Source organism: Scyliorhinus torazame, chromosome 14 (assembly GCF_047496885.1).
Source record: "Scyliorhinus torazame isolate Kashiwa2021f chromosome 14, sScyTor2.1, whole genome shotgun sequence".
In the NCBI taxonomy this organism is placed as follows: Eukaryota; Metazoa; Chordata; class Chondrichthyes; order Carcharhiniformes; family Scyliorhinidae; genus Scyliorhinus; species Scyliorhinus torazame.
In genome coordinates, this window is record NC_092720.1 from 9683504 (window position 1) to 9706899 (window position 23396).

The 23396-nt window shown below is 49.5% G+C and overlaps 1 protein-coding gene across 4 annotated transcripts in view; it reads left to right on the top strand.

Moving 5' to 3' along the window:
- Nucleotides 1-23396, top strand: part of LOC140389516 (uncharacterized) — a 169443-nt gene that overhangs the window by 52386 nt on the left and 93661 nt on the right. For all 4 annotated transcript variants that reach the window (XR_011934411.1, XM_072473689.1, XM_072473688.1 and 1 more), the window contains exons 5-7: nucleotides 16755-16881; nucleotides 17655-17726; nucleotides 20711-20792. Coding sequence is in view for 3 of the 4 variants with exons in the window: in XM_072473689.1 (XP_072329790.1) it covers nucleotides 16755-16881; nucleotides 17655-17726; nucleotides 20711-20792 (281 nt within the window). In the remaining variant the exon portion in view is untranslated. The remainder of the gene's footprint in view (nucleotides 1-16754; nucleotides 16882-17654; nucleotides 17727-20710; nucleotides 20793-23396) is intronic.

A 23396-nucleotide genomic window follows, 5' to 3' on the forward strand; every position in this document is an offset into this window, starting at 1 on the left:
ACTACGCAGGAAGACTCGGAAAGGATACTGCACACAAGACGCGAAGACTCGGAAAGGACACTGCACACAAGACGCGAAGACTCGGAAAGGACACTGCACACTAGGCACGAAGACACGGAATGGATACTGCACACAAGACGCGAAGACCCGTAAAGGATACTGCACACTAGACGCGAAGACTCGGAAAGGACACTGCACTCTAGGCACGAAGACTCGGAAAGGATACTGCACACAAGACGCGAAGACTCGGAAAGGATACTGCACACTAGGCACGAAGACTCGGAAAGGATACTGCACACTAGGCACGAAGACACGGAAAGGATACTGCACACTAGGCACGAAGACTCGGAAAGGATACTGCACACTAGGCACGAAGACTCGGAAAGGATACTGCACACTAGGCACGAAGACTTGGAAAGGATACTGCACACTAGGCACAAAGACTCGGAAAGGATACTGCACACTAGACACGAAGACTCGGAAAGGATACTGCACACTAGGCACGAAGACTCGGAAAGGATACTGCACACTAGGCACGAAGACTCGGAAAGGATACTGCACACTACGCACGAAGACTCGGAAAGGATACTGCACACTACGCAGGAAGACACGGAATGGATACTGCACACTACGCACGAAGACTCGGAAAGGATACTGCACACTAGACACGAAGACTCAGAAAGGATACTGCACACTAGGCACGAAGACTCGGAAAGGATACTGCACACTAGGCACGAAGACTCGGAAAGGATACTGCACACTACGCAGGAAGACACGGAATGGATACTGCACACTACGCACGAAGACTCGGAAAGGATACTGCACACTACGCACGAAGACTCGGAAAGGATACTGCACACTACGCACGAAGACTCGGAAAGGATACTGCACACTACGCACGAAGACTCGGAAAGGATACTGCACACAAGACGCGAAGACTCGGAAAGGATACTGCACACAAGACGCGAAGACTCGGAAAGGATACTGCACACTAGGCACGAAGACCCGGAAAGGACACTGCACACTAGACGCGAAGACTCGGAAAGGATACTGCACACTAGGCACGAAGACCCGGAAAGGATACTGGACACTAGGCACGAAGACTCGGAAAGGATACTGCACACTCGGCACAAAGACACGGAATGGATACTGCACACTACGCAGGAAGACTCGGAAAGGACACTGCACACTAGACGCGAAGACACGGAATGGATACTGCACACAAGACGCGAAGACTCGGAAAGGATACTGCACACAAGACGCGAAGACTCGGAAAGGATACTGCACACTAGGCACGAAGACTCGGAAAGGATACTGCACACTAGGCACGAAGACTCGGAAAGGATACTGCACACTAGACGCGAAGACTCGGAAAGGATACTGCACACTAGGCACGAAGACTCGGAAAGGATACTGCACACTAGGCACGAAGACTCGGAAAGGATACTGCACACTAGACGCGAAGACACGGAATGGATACTGCACACAAGACGCGAAGACTCGGAAAGGATACTGCACACTAGGCACGAAGACTCGGAAAGGATACTGCACACTAGGCACGAAGACACGGAAAGGATACTGCACACTACGCAGGAAGACTCGGAAAGGATACTGCGCTCTAGGCACGAAGACACGGAAAGGATACTGCACACTAGGCACGAAGACTCGGAAAGGATACTGCACTCTAGGCACGAAGACTCGGAAAGGATACTGCACACTAGGCACGAAGACTCGGAAAGGATACTGCACACAAGACGCGAAGACTCGGAAAGGACACTGCACACAAGACGCGAAGACTCGGAAAGGATACTACACACTAGGCACGAAGACTCGGAAAGGATACTGCACACTAGGCACGAAGACTCGGAAAGGATACTGCACACTAGGCACAAAGACTCGGAAAGGATACTGCACACTAGACACGAAGACTCGGAAAGGATACTGCACACTAGACGCGAAGACTTGGAAAGGATACTGCACACTAGACGCGAAGGCTTGGAAAGGATACTGCACACAAGACGCGAAGACTTGGAAAGGATACTGCACACTAGACACGAAGACTCGGAAAGGATACTGCACACTCGACGCGAAGACTTGGAAAGGATACTGCACACTAGACACGAAGACTCGGAAAGGATACTGCACACTAGGCACAAAGACTCGGAAAGGATACTGCACACTAGGCACGAAGACTCGGAAAGGATACTGCACACAAGACGCGAAGACTTGGAAATGATACTGCACACAAGACGCGAAGACTCGGAAAGGATACTGCACACTAGACACGAAGACTCGGAAAGGATACTGCACACTAGACGCGAAGACTTGGAAAGGATACTGCACACAAGACGCGAAGACTCGGAAAGGATACTGCACACTAGGCACGAAGACTCGGAAAGGATACTGCACACAAGACGCGAAGACTCGGAAAGGATACTGCACACTAGGCACGAAGACTCGGAAAGGATACTGCACTCTAGGCACAAAGACTCGGAAAGGATACTGCACTCTAGGCACAAAGACTCGGAAAGGATACTGCACACAAGACGCAAAGACTCGGAAAGGACACTGCACACTAGGCACGAAGACACGGAATGGACACTGCACACTAGGCACGAAGACTCGGAAAGGATACTGCACACAAGACGCGAAGACTCGGAAAGGACACTGCACACTAGGCACGAAGACACGGAATGGACACTGCACACTAGGCACGAAGACACGGAATGGATACTGCACACTAGGCACGAAGACTCGGAAAGGATACTGCACACTAGGCACGAAGACACGGAATGGATACTGCACACTAGACGCGAAGACTCGGAAAGGATACTGCACACAAGACGCGAAGACTCGGAAAGGACACTGCACACTAGGCACGAAGACACGGAATGGACACTGCACACTAGGCACGAAGACTCGGAAAGGATACTGCACACAAGACGCGAAGACTCGGAAAGGACACTGCACACTAGGCACGAAGACTCGGAAAGGATACTGCACACTAGACGCGAAGACTCGGAAAGGATACTGCACACTAGACGCGAAGACTCGGAAAGGATACTGCACACTAGGCACGAAGACACGGAATGGATACTGCACACTACGCAGGAAGACTCGGAAAGGATACTGCACACTAGGCACGAAGACACGGAATGGACACTGCACACTAGACGCGAAGACTCGGAAAGGATACTGCACACAAGACGCGAAGACTCGGAAAGGATACTGCACACAAGACGCGAAGACACGGAATGGACACTGCACACTAGGCACGAAGACTCGGAAAGGATACTGCACACTAGGCACGAAGACACGGAATGGATACTGCACACTACGCAGGAAGACTCGGAAAGGATACTGCACACTAGGCACGAAGACACGGAATGGACACTGCACACTAGACGCGAAGACTCGGAAAGGATACTGCACACAAGACGCGAAGACTCGGAAAGGATACTGCACACTACGCAGGAAGACTCGGAAAGGATACTGCACACAAGACGCGAAGACTCGGAAAGGACACTGCACACAAGACGCGAAGACTCGGAAAGGACACTGCACACTAGGCACGAAGACACGGAATGGATACTGCACACAAGACGCGAAGACCCGGAAAGGATACTGCACACTAGACGCGAAGACTCGGAAAGGACACTGCACTCTAGGCACGAAGACTCGGAAAGGATACTGCACACAAGACGCGAAGACTCGGAAAGGATACTGCACACTAGGCACGAAGACTCGGAAAGGATACTGCACACTAGGCACGGAGACACGGAAAGGATACTGCACACTAGGCACGAAGACTCGGAAAGGATACTGCACACTAGGCACGAAGACTCGGAAAGGATACTGCACACTAGGCACGAAGACTTGGAAAGGATACTGCACACTAGGCACAAAGACTCGGAAAGGATACTGCACACTAGGCACGAAGACTCGGAAAGGATACTGCACACTAGACACGAAGACTCGGAAAGGATACTGCACACTAGGCACGAAGACTCGGAATGGACACTGCACACTAGGCACGAAGACTCGGAAAGGATACTGCACACTAGGCACGAAGACTCAGAAAGGATACTGCACACTAGGCACGAAGGCTCGGAAAGGATACTGCACTCTAGGCACGAAGACTCGGAAAGGATACTGCACACTAGACGCGAAGACTCGGAAAGGATACTGCACACTAGGCACGAAGACTCGGAAAGGATACTGCACACTAGACGCGAAGACTCGGAAAGGATACTGCACACTAGGCACGAAGACTCGGAAAGCATACTGCACACTAGACGCGAGGACTTGGAAAGGATACTACACAATAGGCACAAAGACTCGGAAAGGATACTGCACACTAGACACGAAGACTCGGAAAGGATACTGCACACTAGGCACGAAGACTCGGAATGGACACTGCACACTAGGCACGAAGATTCGGAAAGGATACTGCACACTAGGCACAAAGACTCGGAAAGGATACTGCACACTAGGCACGAAGACTCTGAATGGACACTGCACACTAGGCACGAAGACTCGGAAAGGATACTGCACACTAGGCACGAAGACTCGGAAAGGATACTGCACACTAGGCACGAAGACACGGAAAGGATACTGCACACTAGACGCGAAGACTCGGAAAGGATACTGCACACTAGGCACGAAGGCTCGGAAAGGATACTGCACTCTACGCAGGAAGACTCGGAAAGGATACTGCACACAAGACGCGAAGACACGGAATGGATACTGCACACAAGACGCGAAGACTCGGAATGGACACTGCACACTAGGCACGAAGACTCGGAATGGATACTGCACACTAGGCACGAAGACACGGAAAGGACACTGCACACTAGGCACGAAGACTCGGAAAGGATACTGCACTCTAGGCACGAAGACACGGAAAGGACACTGCACACTAGGCACGAAGACACGGAAAGGATACTGCACACAAGGCACGAAGACTCGGAAAGGATACTGCACACTAGACGCGAAGACTCGGAAAGGATACTGCACTCTAGGCACGAAGACACGGAAAGGACACTGCACTCTAGGCACGAAGACACGGAATGGACACTGCACTCTAGGCACGAAGACACGGAAAGGACACTGCACTCTAGGCACGAAGACACGGAATGGACACTGCACTCTAGACGCGAAGACTCGGAAAGGATACTGCACACAAGACGCGAAGACTCGGAAAGGATACTGCACACTAGGCACGAAGACTCGGAAAGGATACTGCACACTAGGCACGAAGACACGGAATGGATACTGCACACTAGGCACGAAGACACGGAATGGATACTGCACACTAGGCACGAAGACTCGGAAAGGACACTGCACACTAGGCACGAAGACACGGAATGGACACTGCACACTAGACGCGAAGACTCGGAAAGGATACTGCACACAAGACGCGAAGACTCGGAAAGGATACTGCACACAAGACGCGAAGACTCGGAAAGGATACTGCACACAAGACGCGAAGACTCGGAAAGGATACTGCACACTAGGCACGAAGACTCGGAAAGGATACTGCACACTAGGCACGAAGACACGGAATGGATACTGCACACTAGACGCGAAGACTCGGAAAGGATACTGCACACAAGACGCGAAGACTCGGAAAGGACACTGCACACTAGGCACGAAGACACGGAATGGACACTGCACACTAGGCACGAAGACTCGGAAAGGATACTGCACACAAGACGCGAAGACTCGGAAAGGACACTGCACACTAGGCACGAAGACACGGAATGGACACTGCACACTAGGCACGAAGACTCGGAAAGGATACTGCACACAAGACGCGAAGACTCGGAAAGGACACTGCACACTAGGCACGAAGACACGGAATGGACACTGCACACTAGGCACGAAGACACGGAATGGATACTGCACACTAGACGCGAAGACTCGGAAAGGACACTGCACACAAGACGCGAAGACTCGGAAAGGACACTGCACACTAGGCACGAAGACACGGAATGGACACTGCACACTAGACATGAAGACTCGGAAAGGATACTGCACACAAGACGCGAAGACTCGGAAAGGATACTGCACACAAGACGCGAAGACACGGAATGGACACTGCACACTAGGCACGAAGACTCGGAAAGGATACTGCACACTAGACGCGAAGACTCGGAAAGGATACTGCACACTAGGCACGAAGACACGGAATGGATACTGCACACTACGCAGGAAGACTCGGAAAGGATACTGCACACTAGGCACGAAGACACGGAATGGACACTGCACACTAGACGCGAAGACTCGGAAAGGATACTGCACACAAGACGCGAAGACTCGGAAAGGATACTGCACACAAGACGCGAAGACACGGAATGGACACTGCACACTAGGCATGAAGACTCGGAAAGGATACTGCACACTAGACGCGAAGACTCGGAAAGGATACTGCACACTAGGCACGAAGACACGGAATGGATACTGCACACTACGCAGGAAGACTCGGAAAGGATACTGCACACTAGGCACGAAGACACGGAATGGACACTGCACACTAGACGCGAAGACTCGGAAAGGATACTGCACACAAGACGCGAAGACTCGGAAAGGATACTGCACACTACGCAGGAAGACTCGGAAAGGATACTGCACACAAGACGCGAAGACTCGGAAAGGACACTGCACACAAGACGCAAAGACTCGGAAAGGACACTGCACACTAGGCACGAAGACACGGAATGGATACTGCACACAAGACGCGAAGACCCGGAAAGGATACTGCACACAAGACGCGAAGACTCGGAAAGGATACTGCACACTAGGCACGAAGACTCGGAAAGGATACTGCACACTAGGCACGAAGACTCGGAAAGGATACTGCACACTAGGCACGAAGACACGGAAAGGATACTGCACACTAGGCACGAAGACTCGGAAAGGATACTGCACACTAGGCACGAAGACTCGGAAAGGATACTGCACACTAGGCACGAAGACTTGGAAAGGATACTGCACACTAGGCACAAAGACTCGGAAAGGATACTGCACACTAGACACGAAGACTCGGAAAGGATACTGCACTCTAGACGCGAAGACTCGGAAAGGATACTGCACACTAGGCACGAAGACTCGGAAAGCATACTGCACACTAGACGCGAAGACTTGGAAAGGATACTGCACACTAGGCACAAAGACTCGGAAAGGATACTGCACACTAGACACGAAGACTCGGAAAGGATACTGCACACTAGGCACGAAGACTCGGAATGGACACTGCACACTAGGCACGAAGACTCGGAAAGGATACTGCACACTAGGCACAAAGACTCGGAAAGGATACTGCACACTAGGCACGAAGACTCGGAAAGGATACTGCACACTAGGCACGAAGACACGGAATGGACACTGCACACTAGGCACGAAGACTCGGAAAGGATACTGCACACTAGGCACGAAGACTCGGAAAGGATACTGCACACTAGGCACGAAGACTCGGAAAGGATACTGCACACTAGGCACGAAGACTCGGAAAGGATACTGCACACTAGGCACGAAGACTCGGAATGGACACTGCACACGAGGCACGAAGACTCGGAAAGGATACTGCACACTAGGCACGAAGACTCGGAAAGGATACTGCACACTACGCACGAAGACTCGGAAAGGATACTGCACACTAGGCACGAAGACACGGAAAGGATACTGCACACTACGCACGAAGACTCGGAAAGGATACTGCACACAAGACGCGAAGACACGGAATGGATACTGCACACAAGACGCGAAGACTCGGAATGGACACTGCACACTAGGCACGAAGACTCGGAATGGATACTGCACACTAGGCACGAAGACACGGAAAGGATACTGCACACTAGGCACGAAGACACGGAATGGACACTGCACACTAGGCACGAAGACTCGGAATGGATACTGCACTCTACGCAGGAAGACTCGGAAAGGATATTGCACACAAGACGCGAAGACACGGAATGGATACTGCACACAAGACGCGAAGACTCGGAATGGACACTGCACACTAGGCACGAAGACTCGGAATGGATACTGCACACTAGGCACGAAGACACGGAAAGGATACTGCACACTAGGCACGAAAACACGGAATGGACACTGCACACTAGGCACGAAGACTCGGAAAGGATACTGCACTCTACGCAGGAAGACTCGGAAAGGATACTGCACACAAGACGCGAAGACACGGAATGGATACTGCACACAAGACGCGAAGACTCGGAATGGACACTGCACACTAGGCACGAAGACTCGGAATGGATACTGCACACTAGGCACGAAGACACGGAAAGGATACTGCACACTAGGCACGAAGACACGGAATGGACACTGCACACTAGACACGAAGACTCGGAAAGGATACTGCACTCTAGGCACGAAGACACGGAATGGACACTGCACACGAGGCACGAAGACACGGAATGGACACTGCACTCTAGGCACGAAGACACGGAATGGACACTGCACTCTAGGCACGAAGACACGGAATGGATACTGCACACTAGGCACGAAGACTCGGAAAGGATACTGCACACAAGACGCGAAGACTCGGAAAGGATACTGCACACTAGGCACGAAGACACGGAATGGACTCTGCACTCTAGGCACGAAGACACGGAATGGATACTGCACACTAGGCACGAAGACACGGAATGGACACTGCACTCTAGGCACGAAGACACGGAATGGATACTGCACACTAGGCACGAAGACACGGAATGGACACTGCACTCTAGGCACGAAGACTCGGAAAGGATACTGCACACTAGGCACGAAGACACGGAAAGGACACTGCACACTAGGCACGAAGACACGGAATGGACACTGCACTCTAGGCACGAAGACACGGAATGGACACTGCACACTAGGCACGAAGACTCGGAAAGGATACTGCACACTAGGCACGAAGACACGGAAAGGACACTGCACACTAGGCACGAAGACACGGAAACGACACTGCACACTAGGCACGAAGACACGGAAAGGATACTGCACTCTAGGCACGAAGACACGGAATGGATACTGCACACTAGGCACGAAGACACGGAATGGATACTGCACACTAGGCACGAAGACACGGAATGGACACTGCACACTAGGCACGAAGACTCGGAATGGATACTGCACACTAGGCACGAAGACACGGAAAGGACACTGCACACTAGGCACGAAGACTCGGAAAGGATACTGCACTCTAGGCACGAAGACACGGAAAGGACACTGCACACTAGGCACGAAGACACGGAAAGGATACTGCACACAAGGCACGAAGACTCGGAAAGGATACTGCACACTAGACGCGAAGACTCGGAAAGGATACTGCACTCTAGGCACGAAGACACGGAAAGGACACTGCACTCTAGGCACGAAGACACGGAATGGACACTGCACTCTAGGCACGAAGACACGGAAAGGACACTGCACTCTAGGCACGAAGACACGGAATGGACACTGCACTCTAGACGCGAAGACTCGGAAAGGATACTGCACACAAGACGCGAAGACTCGGAAAGGATACTGCACACTAGGCACGAAGACTCGGAAAGGATACTGCACACTAGGCACGAAGACACGGAATGGATACTGCACACTAGGCACGAAGACACGGAATGGATACTGCACACTAGGCACGAAGACTCGGAAAGGACACTGCACACTAGGCACGAAGACACGGAATGGACACTGCACACTAGACGCGAAGACTCGGAAAGGATACTGCACACAAGACGCGAAGACTCGGAAAGGATACTGCACACAAGACGCGAAGACTCGGAAAGGATACTGCACACAAGACGCGAAGACTCGGAAAGGATACTGCACACTAGGCACGAAGACTCGGAAAGGATACTGCACACTAGGCACGAAGACACGGAATGGATACTGCACACTAGACGCGAAGACTCGGAAAGGATACTGCACACAAGACGCGAAGACTCGGAAAGGACACTGCACACTAGGCACGAAGACACGGAATGGACACTGCACACTAGGCACGAAGACTCGGAAAGGATACTGCACACAAGACGCGAAGACTCGGAAAGGACACTGCACACTAGGCACGAAGACACGGAATGGACACTGCACACTAGGCACGAAGACTCGGAAAGGATACTGCACACAAGACGCGAAGACTCGGAAAGGACACTGCACACTAGGCACGAAGACACGGAATGGACACTGCACACTAGGCACGAAGACACGGAATGGATACTGCACACTAGACGCGAAGACTCGGAAAGGACACTGCACACAAGACGCGAAGACTCGGAAAGGACACTGCACACTAGGCACGAAGACACGGAATGGACACTGCACACTAGACATGAAGACTCGGAAAGGATACTGCACACAAGACGCGAAGACTCGGAAAGGATACTGCACACAAGACGCGAAGACACGGAATGGACACTGCACACTAGGCACGAAGACTCGGAAAGGATACTGCACACTAGACGCGAAGACTCGGAAAGGATACTGCACACTAGGCACGAAGACACGGAATGGATACTGCACACTACGCAGGAAGACTCGGAAAGGATACTGCACACTAGGCACGAAGACACGGAATGGACACTGCACACTAGACGCGAAGACTCGGAAAGGATACTGCACACAAGACGCGAAGACTCGGAAAGGATACTGCACACAAGACGCGAAGACACGGAATGGACACTGCACACTAGGCATGAAGACTCGGAAAGGATACTGCACACTAGACGCGAAGACTCGGAAAGGATACTGCACACTAGGCACGAAGACACGGAATGGATACTGCACACTACGCAGGAAGACTCGGAAAGGATACTGCACACTAGGCACGAAGACACGGAATGGACACTGCACACTAGACGCGAAGACTCGGAAAGGATACTGCACACAAGACGCGAAGACTCGGAAAGGATACTGCACACTACGCAGGAAGACTCGGAAAGGATACTGCACACAAGACGCGAAGACTCGGAAAGGACACTGCACACAAGACGCAAAGACTCGGAAAGGACACTGCACACTAGGCACGAAGACACGGAATGGATACTGCACACAAGACGCGAAGACCCGGAAAGGATACTGCACACAAGACGCGAAGACTCGGAAAGGATACTGCACACTAGGCACGAAGACTCGGAAAGGATACTGCACACTAGGCACGAAGACTCGGAAAGGATACTGCACACTAGGCACGAAGACACGGAAAGGATACTGCACACTAGGCACGAAGACTCGGAAAGGATACTGCACACTAGGCACGAAGACTCGGAAAGGATACTGCACACTAGGCACGAAGACTTGGAAAGGATACTGCACACTAGGCACAAAGACTCGGAAAGGATACTGCACACTAGACACGAAGACTCGGAAAGGATACTGCACTCTAGACGCGAAGACTCGGAAAGGATACTGCACACTAGGCACGAAGACTCGGAAAGCATACTGCACACTAGACGCGAAGACTTGGAAAGGATACTGCACACTAGGCACAAAGACTCGGAAAGGATACTGCACACTAGACACGAAGACTCGGAAAGGATACTGCACACTAGGCACGAAGACTCGGAATGGACACTGCACACTAGGCACGAAGACTCGGAAAGGATACTGCACACTAGGCACAAAGACTCGGAAAGGATACTGCACACTAGGCACGAAGACTCGGAAAGGATACTGCACACTAGGCACGAAGACACGGAATGGACACTGCACACTAGGCACGAAGACTCGGAAAGGATACTGCACACTAGGCACGAAGACTCGGAAAGGATACTGCACACTAGGCACGAAGACTCGGAAAGGATACTGCACACTAGGCACGAAGACTCGGAAAGGATACTGCACACTAGGCACGAAGACTCGGAATGGACACTGCACACGAGGCACGAAGACTCGGAAAGGATACTGCACACTAGGCACGAAGACTCGGAAAGGATACTGCACACTACGCACGAAGACTCGGAAAGGATACTGCACACTAGGCACGAAGACACGGAAAGGATACTGCACACTACGCACGAAGACTCGGAAAGGATACTGCACACAAGACGCGAAGACACGGAATGGATACTGCACACAAGACGCGAAGACTCGGAATGGACACTGCACACTAGGCACGAAGACTCGGAATGGATACTGCACACTAGGCACGAAGACACGGAAAGGATACTGCACACTAGGCACGAAGACACGGAATGGACACTGCACACTAGGCACGAAGACTCGGAATGGATACTGCACTCTACGCAGGAAGACTCGGAAAGGATATTGCACACAAGACGCGAAGACACGGAATGGATACTGCACACAATACGCGAAGACTCGGAATGGACACTGCACACTAGGCACGAAGACTCGGAATGGATACTGCACACTAGGCACGAAGACACGGAAAGGATACTGCACACTAGGCACGAAAACACGGAATGGACACTGCACACTAGGCACGAAGACTCGGAAAGGATACTGCACTCTACGCAGGAAGACTCGGAAAGGATACTGCACACAAGACGCGAAGACACGGAATGGATACTGCACACAAGACGCGAAGACTCGGAATGGACACTGCACACTAGGCACGAAGACTCGGAATGGATACTGCACACTAGGCACGAAGACACGGAAAGGATACTGCACACTAGGCACGAAGACACGGAATGGACACTGCACACTAGACACGAAGACTCGGAAAGGATACTGCACTCTAGGCACGAAGACACGGAATGGACACTGCACACGAGGCACGAAGACACGGAATGGACACTGCACTCTAGGCACGAAGACACGGAATGGACACTGCACTCTAGGCACGAAGACACGGAATGGATACTGCACACTAGGCACGAAGACTCGGAAAGGATACTGCACACAAGACGCGAAGACTCGGAAAGGATACTGCACACTAGGCACGAAGACACGGAATGGACTCTGCACTCTAGGCACGAAGACACGGAATGGATACTGCACACTAGGCACGAAGACACGGAATGGACACTGCACTCTAGGCACGAAGACACGGAATGGATACTGCACACTAGGCACGAAGACACGGAATGGACACTGCACTCTAGGCACGAAGACTCGGAAAGGATACTGCACACTAGGCACGAAGACACGGAAAGGACACTGCACACTAGGCACGAAGACACGGAATGGACACTGCACTCTAGGCACGAAGACACGGAATGGACACTGCACACTAGGCACGAAGACTCGGAAAGGATACTGCACACTAGGCACGAAGACACGGAAAGGACACTGCACACTAGGCACGAAGACACGGAAACGACACTGCACACTAGGCACGAAGACACGGAAAGGATACTGCACTCTAGGCACGAAGACACGGAATGGATACTGCACACTAGGCACGAAGACACGGAATGGATACTGCACACTAGGCACGAAGACACGGAATGGATACTGCACACTAGGCACGAAGACACGGAAAGGATACTGCACACTAGGCACGAAGACACGGAATGGATACTGCACACTAGGCACGAAGACTCGGAAAGGACACTGCACACTAGGCACGAAGACCCGGAAAGGATACTGCACACTAGGCACGAAGACACGGAATGGATACTGCACACTACGCACGAAGACTCGGAAAGGATACTGCACACTAGGCACAAAGACTCGGAAAGGATACTGCACACTAGGCACGAAGACTCGGAATGGATACTGCACACTAGGCACGAAGACTCGGAAAGGATACTGCACACTAGGCACGAAGACTCGGAAAGGACACTGCACACTAGGCACGAAGACCCGGAAAGGATACTGCACACTACGCAGGAAGACACGGAAAGGATACTGCACACTAGACGCGAAGACTCGGAAAGGACACTGCACACTAGACGCGAAGACTCGGAAAGGACACTGCACACTAGGCACGAAGACTCGGAATGGATACTGCACACTAGGCACGAAGACTCGGAAAGGATACTGCACACTAGACGCGAAGACTCGGAAAGGACACTGCACTCTAGGCACGAAGACTCGGAAAGGACACTGCACACTAGGCACGAAGACTCGGAAAGGATACTGCACACTAGATGCAAAGACTCGGAAAGGATACTGCACACTAGGCACGAAGACTCGGAAAGGACACTGCACACTAGACGCGAAGACTCGGAAAGGATACTGCACACTAGGCACGAAGACTCGGAAAGGACACTGCACACAAGACGCGAAGACTCGGAAAGGATACTGCACACTAGACGCGAAGACTCGGAAACGACACTGCACACTAGACGCGAAGACTCGGAAAGGATACTGCACTCTAGGCACGAAGACTCGGAAAGGATACTGCACACTAGACGCGAAGACTCGGAAAGGACACTGCACACTAGACGCGAAGACTCGGAAAGGATACTGCACTCTAGGCACGAAGACTCGGAAAGGACACTGCACACTAGACGCGAAGACTCGGAAAGGATACTGCACACTAGACACGAAGACTCGGAAAGGATACTGCACACAAGACGCGAAGACTCGGAAAGGATACTGCACACAAGACGCGAAGACTCGGAAAGGATACTGCACACAAGACGCGAAGACTCGGAAAGGATACTGCACACAAGACGCGAAGACTCGGAAAGGATACTGCACACAAGACGCGAAGACTCGGAAAGGATACTGCACACAAGACGCGAAGACTCGGAAAGGATACTGCACACTAGGCACGAAGACTCGGAAAGGACACTGCACACAAGACGCGAAGACTCGGAAAGGATACTGCACTCTAGGCACAAAGACTCGGAAAGGATACTGCACACTACGCACGAAGACACGGAATGGATACTGCACACAAGACGCGAAGACTCGGAAAGGATACTGCACACAAGACGCGAAGACTCGGAAAGGACACTGCACACTACGCACGAAGACTCGGAAAGGATACTGCACACAAGACGCGAAGACTCGGAAAGGATACTGCACACTAGGCACGAAGACACGGAATGGACACTGCACACTAGGCACGAAGACTCGGAAAGGATACTGCACACTACGCACGAAGACTCGGAAAGGATACTGCACACTAGGCACGAAGACTCGGAAAGGATACTGCACACAAGACGCGAAGACTCGGAAAGGATACTGCACACAAGACGCGAAGACTCGGAAAGGATACTGCACTCTATGCACAAAGACTCGGAAAGGATACTGCACACTACGCACGAAGACACGGAATGGATACTGCACACAAGACGCGAAGACTCGGAAAGGATACTGCACACAAGACGCGAAGACTCGGAAAGGACACTGCACACTACGCACGAAGACTCGGAAAGGATACTGCACACTAGGCACGAAGACTCGGAATGGACACTGCACACTACGCACGAAGACTCGGAAAGGATACTGCACACTAGGCACGAAGACTCGGAATGGACACTGCACACTACGCACGAAGACTCGGAAAGGATACTGCACACAAGACGCGAAGACCCGGAAAGGATACTGCACACTAGGCACGAAGACTCGGAATGGATACTGCACACAAGACGCGAAGACTCGGAAAGGACACTGCACACTAGGCACGAAGACACGGAATGGATACTGCACACTACGCAGGAAGACACGGAATGGATACTGCACACTACGCAGGAAGACTCGGAAAGGATACTGCACACAAGACGCGAAGACTCGGAAAGGATACTGCACACAAGACGCGAAGACTCGGAAAGGATACTGCACACTAGGCACGAAGACACGGAATGGACACTGCACACTAGGCACAAAGACTCGGAAAGGATACTGCACACTACGCAGGAAGACTCGGAAAGGATACTGCACACAAGACGCTAAGACTCGGAAAGGACACTGCACACTAGGCACAAAGACTCGGAAAGGATACTGCACACTAGGCACGAAGACACGGAATGGACACTGCACACTACGCAGGAAGACTCGGAAAGGACACTGCACACAAGACGCGAAGACTCGGAAAGGATACTGCACACAAGACGCGAAGACTCGGAAAGGATACTGCACTCTAGGCGCGAAGACTCGGACCATTAGGTATGTCTTATATTAAAACAAACGTGAATTTAAAACCAGAATCAATCACATTAATGTCAAATAAATAGCTTTATAATCCAACACCCTCATTATATATATGTGCCAACTACTTATACGAAACCTTAAGTTAAGGTAAAGTCACCATAATCCCAGATGACAATAGGCTGCTTTTTCCTTTGAGGGGGAGAGCTGACTGGTGGCGATTTAACCTAAGGATCACCCACACCTCAGGCGAGAGGCAAGATTGAGAAGGCGAGGTCTTCATGAATAATCACAGCTTCAGCAGACGCACCGCCTGTCCGTATTTGAACCCAGGGTTTTAATAGCATTACAATACATATTACAATTAAGCAATATGAATAAGGAGCAAGTATTTCAACTGGGTGGAGCTCAATATTTATTTAGATACTTAGAGTGAATGTATTGAGGGACATTGGTAGATGATAGTTATCTATGGTTCTGATCTGTGAAAATAGGACCAGGTCTTTAAGCGCTGAAGAAGCGTCATACACACTCAAAACGGTAACTGTTTCTCTGTCCATAGATGCTGCCTGACCGACTGAGTTTTTCCAGCACTTTCAATTTTTTTCTAGCAACAAGCTGGTTGGGCTTTATTGAGTTTTAGTTCTTCTCAAAACTCCTCGTGTCACCATGGTTCCACGAGTGAGTAGATGTTCAACAGATCAGATGGTTTCATATCTAATGCAGAGCTGATTTTCCAGCGATGATCTGGGAGGAGAAGAGAGCCTTGATGAAGATGAAGGCAGAATGTAAAGACATGATAGTGATGCGAGCTGTCCTGAGCACAATGCAACGCCAGGTGAAGGAGAAAAATGAAGAGATTGCACGGTGAGTAACATAACAGGCTACCTGGAGTCAAACAAGGCAATATCCCCCACACTCATCCCCAAGAATTGGTTCTGTATAGTGAACTCCTCCACTGTTATTTTCTTCCAGGGCAGCCCCTCGGGATTGAAACTGCTTGGTTCCTATTCTGCTTCAATGGGTTGAGATGGTGATGAATCTGTAGACTCTGCCACATGTGGGGCAATTGCAGCTCCAAGGGCCGTGTACGTGGACTGTTTGGAGGTTCCTGTACTCCCTCCAATGCCTCAACGTCACCCTTTCCCATTCCTGATCGAGCCGCCGCATGTGTTCAGCGTCTTCCTGAAAGAGCTCTCTCCATTTTGGTCGGTCACCAGTGGGGTCTCCCATGTGTCAGCGGGAATGCTTTGAGGACATCCCTAAGGTGTTCCCTCTATCCACCTGGGAGTCTCCCGCTGTGGCCCAGCTCTGAGTAGAGCAGTTGTTTCAGCAATTTGGTTTCAGACATCCAAGTGACATTCCTTACCCAGTGGAATTTAACTGGAGCGATTAGCGCTTCGGTACTGGGTTTATTGGTTTGAGAGAGGATTCTGCGAGCATCACCTTTCTTGCCAACATATTTGAAACAAAGCACCACTGATGGTACTTCCCCAGTGCTTTGAGGTGTCTGCTGTAGGTTTTTGAAGTATCTGAAGCATATAGGATCAGATAGGAAGCTAAATGTTTCCATTACCTTGCCCAGCATTGTCTAGTTTTATGTAATATTTCCTCACCCTCAGTCTGAATATGTTTGACAGATTGAGGCGAGCGAGCATTGTCCAGCTGTGGGAACGAGAGAGACAGAAAGTGCTGTGTGAAGTCTTGGAGAGGTAAGAGACACAGGGGGCGGCATAGTCCCGCAAATAAAGGGGCACACTCATCACTGTCAGTCCACCTCCTTTCCACCGCCCACCCCCAGCCCTCCCCATGGCTCCTCCATTCCTCTGATACCTCCAATGCCCTCTCACCCGCCTTCAAATCCTCCATGCCCTCCAACTTTCCCTCAAACCCCAACATCCTTCAATGCCTCCCCTGTTGATCACTGACTAACACTATTCCCCATGCGCCATATACCAGGAAACTCTTTACCACAGTGCAAATCTGGAACCCTCTCCCCCAGAGGGTTGGGGAGCAATTGAACATTTTGATTTCTGAGGGTGATCCATTTTTGTTCAGTAAGTGTATTAAGAGTTCTGGGAGCAAGGCAGGAAGATGATGTTAATACACATGATTAGCCGTTTATAATTGGATTGTGGATTAATGGTCACCTTCCCCCAAACATGGGCTATTTGTCAGCCTTTGGCCTTGTCAATACACTAATCTCACTGGAAAGGAACACACTACCAACTCTTGGCTGTTAGAACAAAAAACAAAGAACAGTACAGCACAGGAACAGGCCCTTCGGCCCTCCAAGCCTGTGCTGACCACGGTACCTGCCTAAACTCAAACCGCCAGCACTTACGGAGTCCGTATCCTTCCATTTCCACCTTATTCATATATTTGTCTAGATGCCCCTTAAATGCCGCTATCGTACCTGCTCCCACCACCTCCCCAGGCAGCCCGTTCCATATATTTACCACCCTCTGTGTAAAAAACTTGCCTCGCACATCTGTTCTAAACTTTTCCCCATGAACTTTAAACCTATGTCCCCTCGTACTTGACTCTCCTACCCTAGGAAAGAGCATCTGACTCTCCACTCTGTCCATGCCACTCATAATCTTGTAGACCTCTATCAGGCCGCCTCTCAAACTCCGTCGTTCCAGTGAGAACAGACCGAGTTTATCTAACTTGTCCTCATAGCTAATGTCCTCCATACCAGGCAACATCCTAGTAAACCGCTCCTGCACCCTCTCCAAAGCATCCACATCCTTCTGGTAGTGTGGCGACCAAAATTGTACACAATATTCCAAATGAGGCCTAACTAAGGTCCTACACAGCTGCAACATGACTTGCCAATTTTTATATTCAATACCCCGACCGATGAAGGCCAGCATGCCGTATGCCTTCTTGACCACCTTATCCATATGCATTGCCACTTTCAGTGATCGATGGACATGCACACCCAGATCTCTCTGCCTGCCAGTAGTTGCAAGAGTTCTACCATTTACTGTGTAATTCCTACATGCATTGGACCTTCCAAAGTGCATTACCTCACACTTCTCTGGATTAAACTCCATCTGCCATCTCCCTGCCCAAGACTCCAACCAGTTTATATCTTGCTGTATCCTCTGACAATCCTCTTATCTCTCCGCAACTCCACCAATTTTTGTGTCGTCTGCAAACTTACCAGTTAGACCAGCTACGGTTTCTTCCAAATCATTTATAGACACTACAAACAACAACGGTCCCAGAATTGATCCCGATGGAATGCCACTAGTCACAACCTTCCATTCAGAAAAACACCCTTCTACTGCTACCCTCCGTCTTCTATGCCCAAGTCAGTTCTGTACCCAACTTGCCAGCTCTCCTCTGATCCCATGTGACTTCATGTTTTGTGCCAGTCAACCATGAGGTTGTCAAGGGGAAGAGGACAATTAAAATGCCAGATGTATGAGTAGATTGGTCAAAGCGCATATACTGAGGGATATTCCTGAGAACCTACTGACATTTTACTCCATCAATGTTTTCCCTATCGTAGTGCCCTCCATGCATGTGAAGTTCACTACAGGCGCACGCACAATTGATCCCCAAGGCAACTGATTTTGTTGATGAAAAGAGAAAACAACGCTGACAGGAATGGGGCAAATGCGCAGAGGGTGAATCGTGATGGGATGAATGAACCTGATAGCCTCATCCCTGTTGCTAATATATTCACACGATTTAAAGACCATTCAAAGAGAAATGATCAGAATTGAGTCTGTCATGTAGGGAAGAAGTGGCATAAACATGATGGGAAGAATGGTCTTTTTCAGGACTGCAAACCTTACTGAATCTCTGAATATAATAATACTCTTGCATTTTATAAGTGGAGGCACAGAGTATAGATGCAAAGTGTGCTGAACCTTTATAAATTACTGGTTAAGCCTCAGAATATTGGAATGCTTTCCCCAATTCTGGGTACCACACTTTAGGCAGGGTGTCAAGACCTCGGAGAGGGAGCAGCTTCCGTGCCCGGTGGGCACCTCAGGGCCCAGAGTGCCTTTACCGACCCCTTTAATCACTTTTTAATTTTGTGTCTTTAAGTTTCATTTGATCTTTGTTTTGGTTTGGGCAGTGCCCCTTTAAGGATCGGCCCCTTTTGATTTGTCCCTTAATTTGTTGACTTTCTTCTAATTGGTTGAACTTCAAAAGAGCTCCAAGTCAAGGAGACCTGAAAAAAGAGTTGAGAGAGGGGGCAGGGGAGATTTACTCGAATGGATCACAGGGATGGGGGACTTGATGTGGAGAGCCTGGAGACGCTGGGATTTGTTCTGCTCAAGGCAGAAAAGGTTCAGGGGAGATTTAATAAACGTGTTCAAAATCACAAAGGATTTTGATGATGTAAACACGGGGAACCAGTTTCCCCTGGTCGCAGAGCCAGTAATCACATGACGCTGATTTAAGGTGATTGACAAAGAACCAGATGAGGAGAATCTTTTTAACTGAGTGAGTTGTGTTCTGCAGGCGTGTCTGAAAGGGAGGTGGAAGCCGATTAATAAGGAACTTTCAAAAGGAGAATTGGACAAATTCTTAAAGGAAAAATGTGAAGAGCGATGGGGATAATGGGGGAACTAACTGGGGAGGTCCTTCAAAGAGACAAGACAGGCATTTACTGTGCTGCTTTATTCTATGAATATTCTCAGTGAATCTTCCTGATTTCTTCTCTTTCCGACAGAGAGCAAGCGTTGAAAGAAGAGACAGAGGATAAAACGGCTCAATGGATGGAGCTTAAAGAGAAGCTGATAAAGAAGTTGAAGGTAACTTTTTTGGTTAACAGGTTGGATTGGCACTGAAACTACCTCCATGTTCAATGAGAGGGAAGAACTGAAGATGATCAATATTAGTGGAGAAACGTATTGGGGAAATTGATGGAGTTGAGGGCTGATCCCCAGGGCCTGACAATCTACATCCCAGAGTACTTAACAAAGTGGCTCGAGAAATAGATTTAGATTTATTGTCACGTGTACTGAGGTACATTGAAAGGTATTGTTTTATGTGCAATCCAGGCACATCGCTCCATACATGAAAACATACAACATAATGATCTTTTTATTTTGAGTATTCAATTTTTTTTTTCCAATTAAGGGGCCAGTTTAGTTTGGCCAATCCACCCATCCTGCATATAACATAGGACATAGATCACAGAGTGCACAAGGAGCCCATCGAGCCTGCACCGATTTTGGACTGTGGGGGTGAGATCCACGCAGAGATGGGGAGAATGTGCAAACTCCACATGGACAGTGACTCGGGATCTCACTCAGTCCCTGTCCAGTTGTAGTAGAACTTTAATACTCCAGCCCCTCATATTAAAGATGAACATTTCATTTGCTTTCCTAATCACTTACTGTACCTTTGTGCAAACATTTTGATTCATATAATAGGATACCCAGATCCCTCGATCCAGCAGCATTCTGTCGTCGCCCTCAATTATAAAATCAAACACTAGTGTTTTGTGCTTAAACAAAGGAGATTACAATGGGATGAGAGAAGAGCTAGCTAAGGTAGACTGGGAGCAAAGACTTTATGGTGAAACAGTTGAGGAACAGTGGAGAAACTTCCAAGCGATTTTTCATAGTGCTCAGCAAAGGTTTATACCAACAAAAAGGAAGGACGGTAAAAAGAGGGAAAATCGACCGTGGATTTAAGGAAATAAGGGAGAATATCAAATTGAAGGAAAAAGCATACAAAGTGGCAAAGATTAGTGGGAGACTAGAGGACTGGGAAATCTTTAGGGGGCAACAGAAAGCTACTAAAAAAGCTATAAAGAAGAGTAAAATAGATTATGAGAGTAAACTTGCTCAGAATATAAAAACAGATAGTAAAAGTTTCAACAAATGTATAAAACAAAAAAGAGTGGCTAAGGTAAATATTGGTCCTTTAGAGGATGAGAAGGGAGATATAATAATGGGAGATGAGGAAATGGCTGAAGAACTGAACAGGTTTTTTGGGTCGGTCTTCACAGTGGAAGACACAAATAACATGCCAGTGACTGATAGAAATGAGGCTATGACAGGTGAGGACCTTGAGAGGATTGTTATCTCAAAGGAGGTAGTGATGGGCAAACTAATGGGGATAAGGTAGACAAGTCTCTTGGCCATGATGGATGCATCCCAGAGTGCTAAAAGAGATGGCTAGGGAAATTGCAAATGCACTAATGATAATTTACCAAAATTCACTGGACTCTGGGGTGGTCCCGGCGGATTGGAAATTAGCAAACGTGACACCACTGTTTTAAAAAGGAGGTAGGCAGAAAGCGGGTAATTATAGGCCAGTGAGCTTAACTTCGGTAGCAGGGAAGATGCTGGAATATCATCAAGGAAGAAATAGCGGGGCACCTGGATGGAAATTGTCCCATTGGGCAGACGCAGCATGGGTTCATAAAGGGCAGGTGGTGCCTAACTAATTTAGTGGAATTTTTTGAGGACATTACCAGTGCGGTAGATAATGGGGTGCCAATGGATGTGGTATATCTGGATTTCCAGAAAACCTTTGACAAGGTGCCACACAAAAGATTGCTGCATAAGATGCATGGCATTAAGGGGAAAGTAGTAGCATGGATAGAGGATTGGTTAATTAATAGAAAGCAAAGAGTGGGGATTAATGGGTGTTTCTCTGGTTGGCAATCAGTAGCTAGTGGTGTCCCTCAGCGATCAGTGTTGGGCCCACAATTGTTCACAATTTACATAGATGATTTGGAGTTGGGGACCAAGGGCAATGTGTCCAAGTTTGCAGACGACACTAAGATGAGTGGTAAAGCGAAAAGTGCAGGGGATACTGGAAGTCTGCAGAGGGATTTCGATAGGCTAAGTGAATGGGCTAGAGTCTGGCAGATGGAATACAATGTTGACAAATGTGAGGTTATCCATTTTGGTAGGAATAACAGCAAAAGGGATTATTATTTAAATGATAAAATATTAAAACATGCCGCTGTGCAGAGAGACCTGGGTGTGCTAGAGCATGAGTCGCAAAAAGTTGGTTTACAGGTGCAACAGGTGATTAAGAAGGCGAATGGAATTTTGTCCTTCATTGCTAGAGGGATGGCGTTTAAGACTAGGGAGGTTATGCTGCAATTGTATAAGGTGTTAGTGAGGCCACACCTGGGGTATTGTGTCTCCTTACTTGAGAAAGGACGTACTGGCGCTGGAGGGTGTGCAGAGGAGATTCACTAGGTTAATCCCAGAGCTGAAGGGGTTAGATTACGAGGAGAGGTTGAGCAGACTGGACTGTACTTGTTGGAATTTAGAAGGATGAGGGGGGATCTTATAGAAACATACAAAATTATGAAGGGAATAGATAGGATAGATGCGGGCAGGTTGTTTCCACTGATGGGTGAAAGCAGAACTAGGGGGCATAGCCTCAAA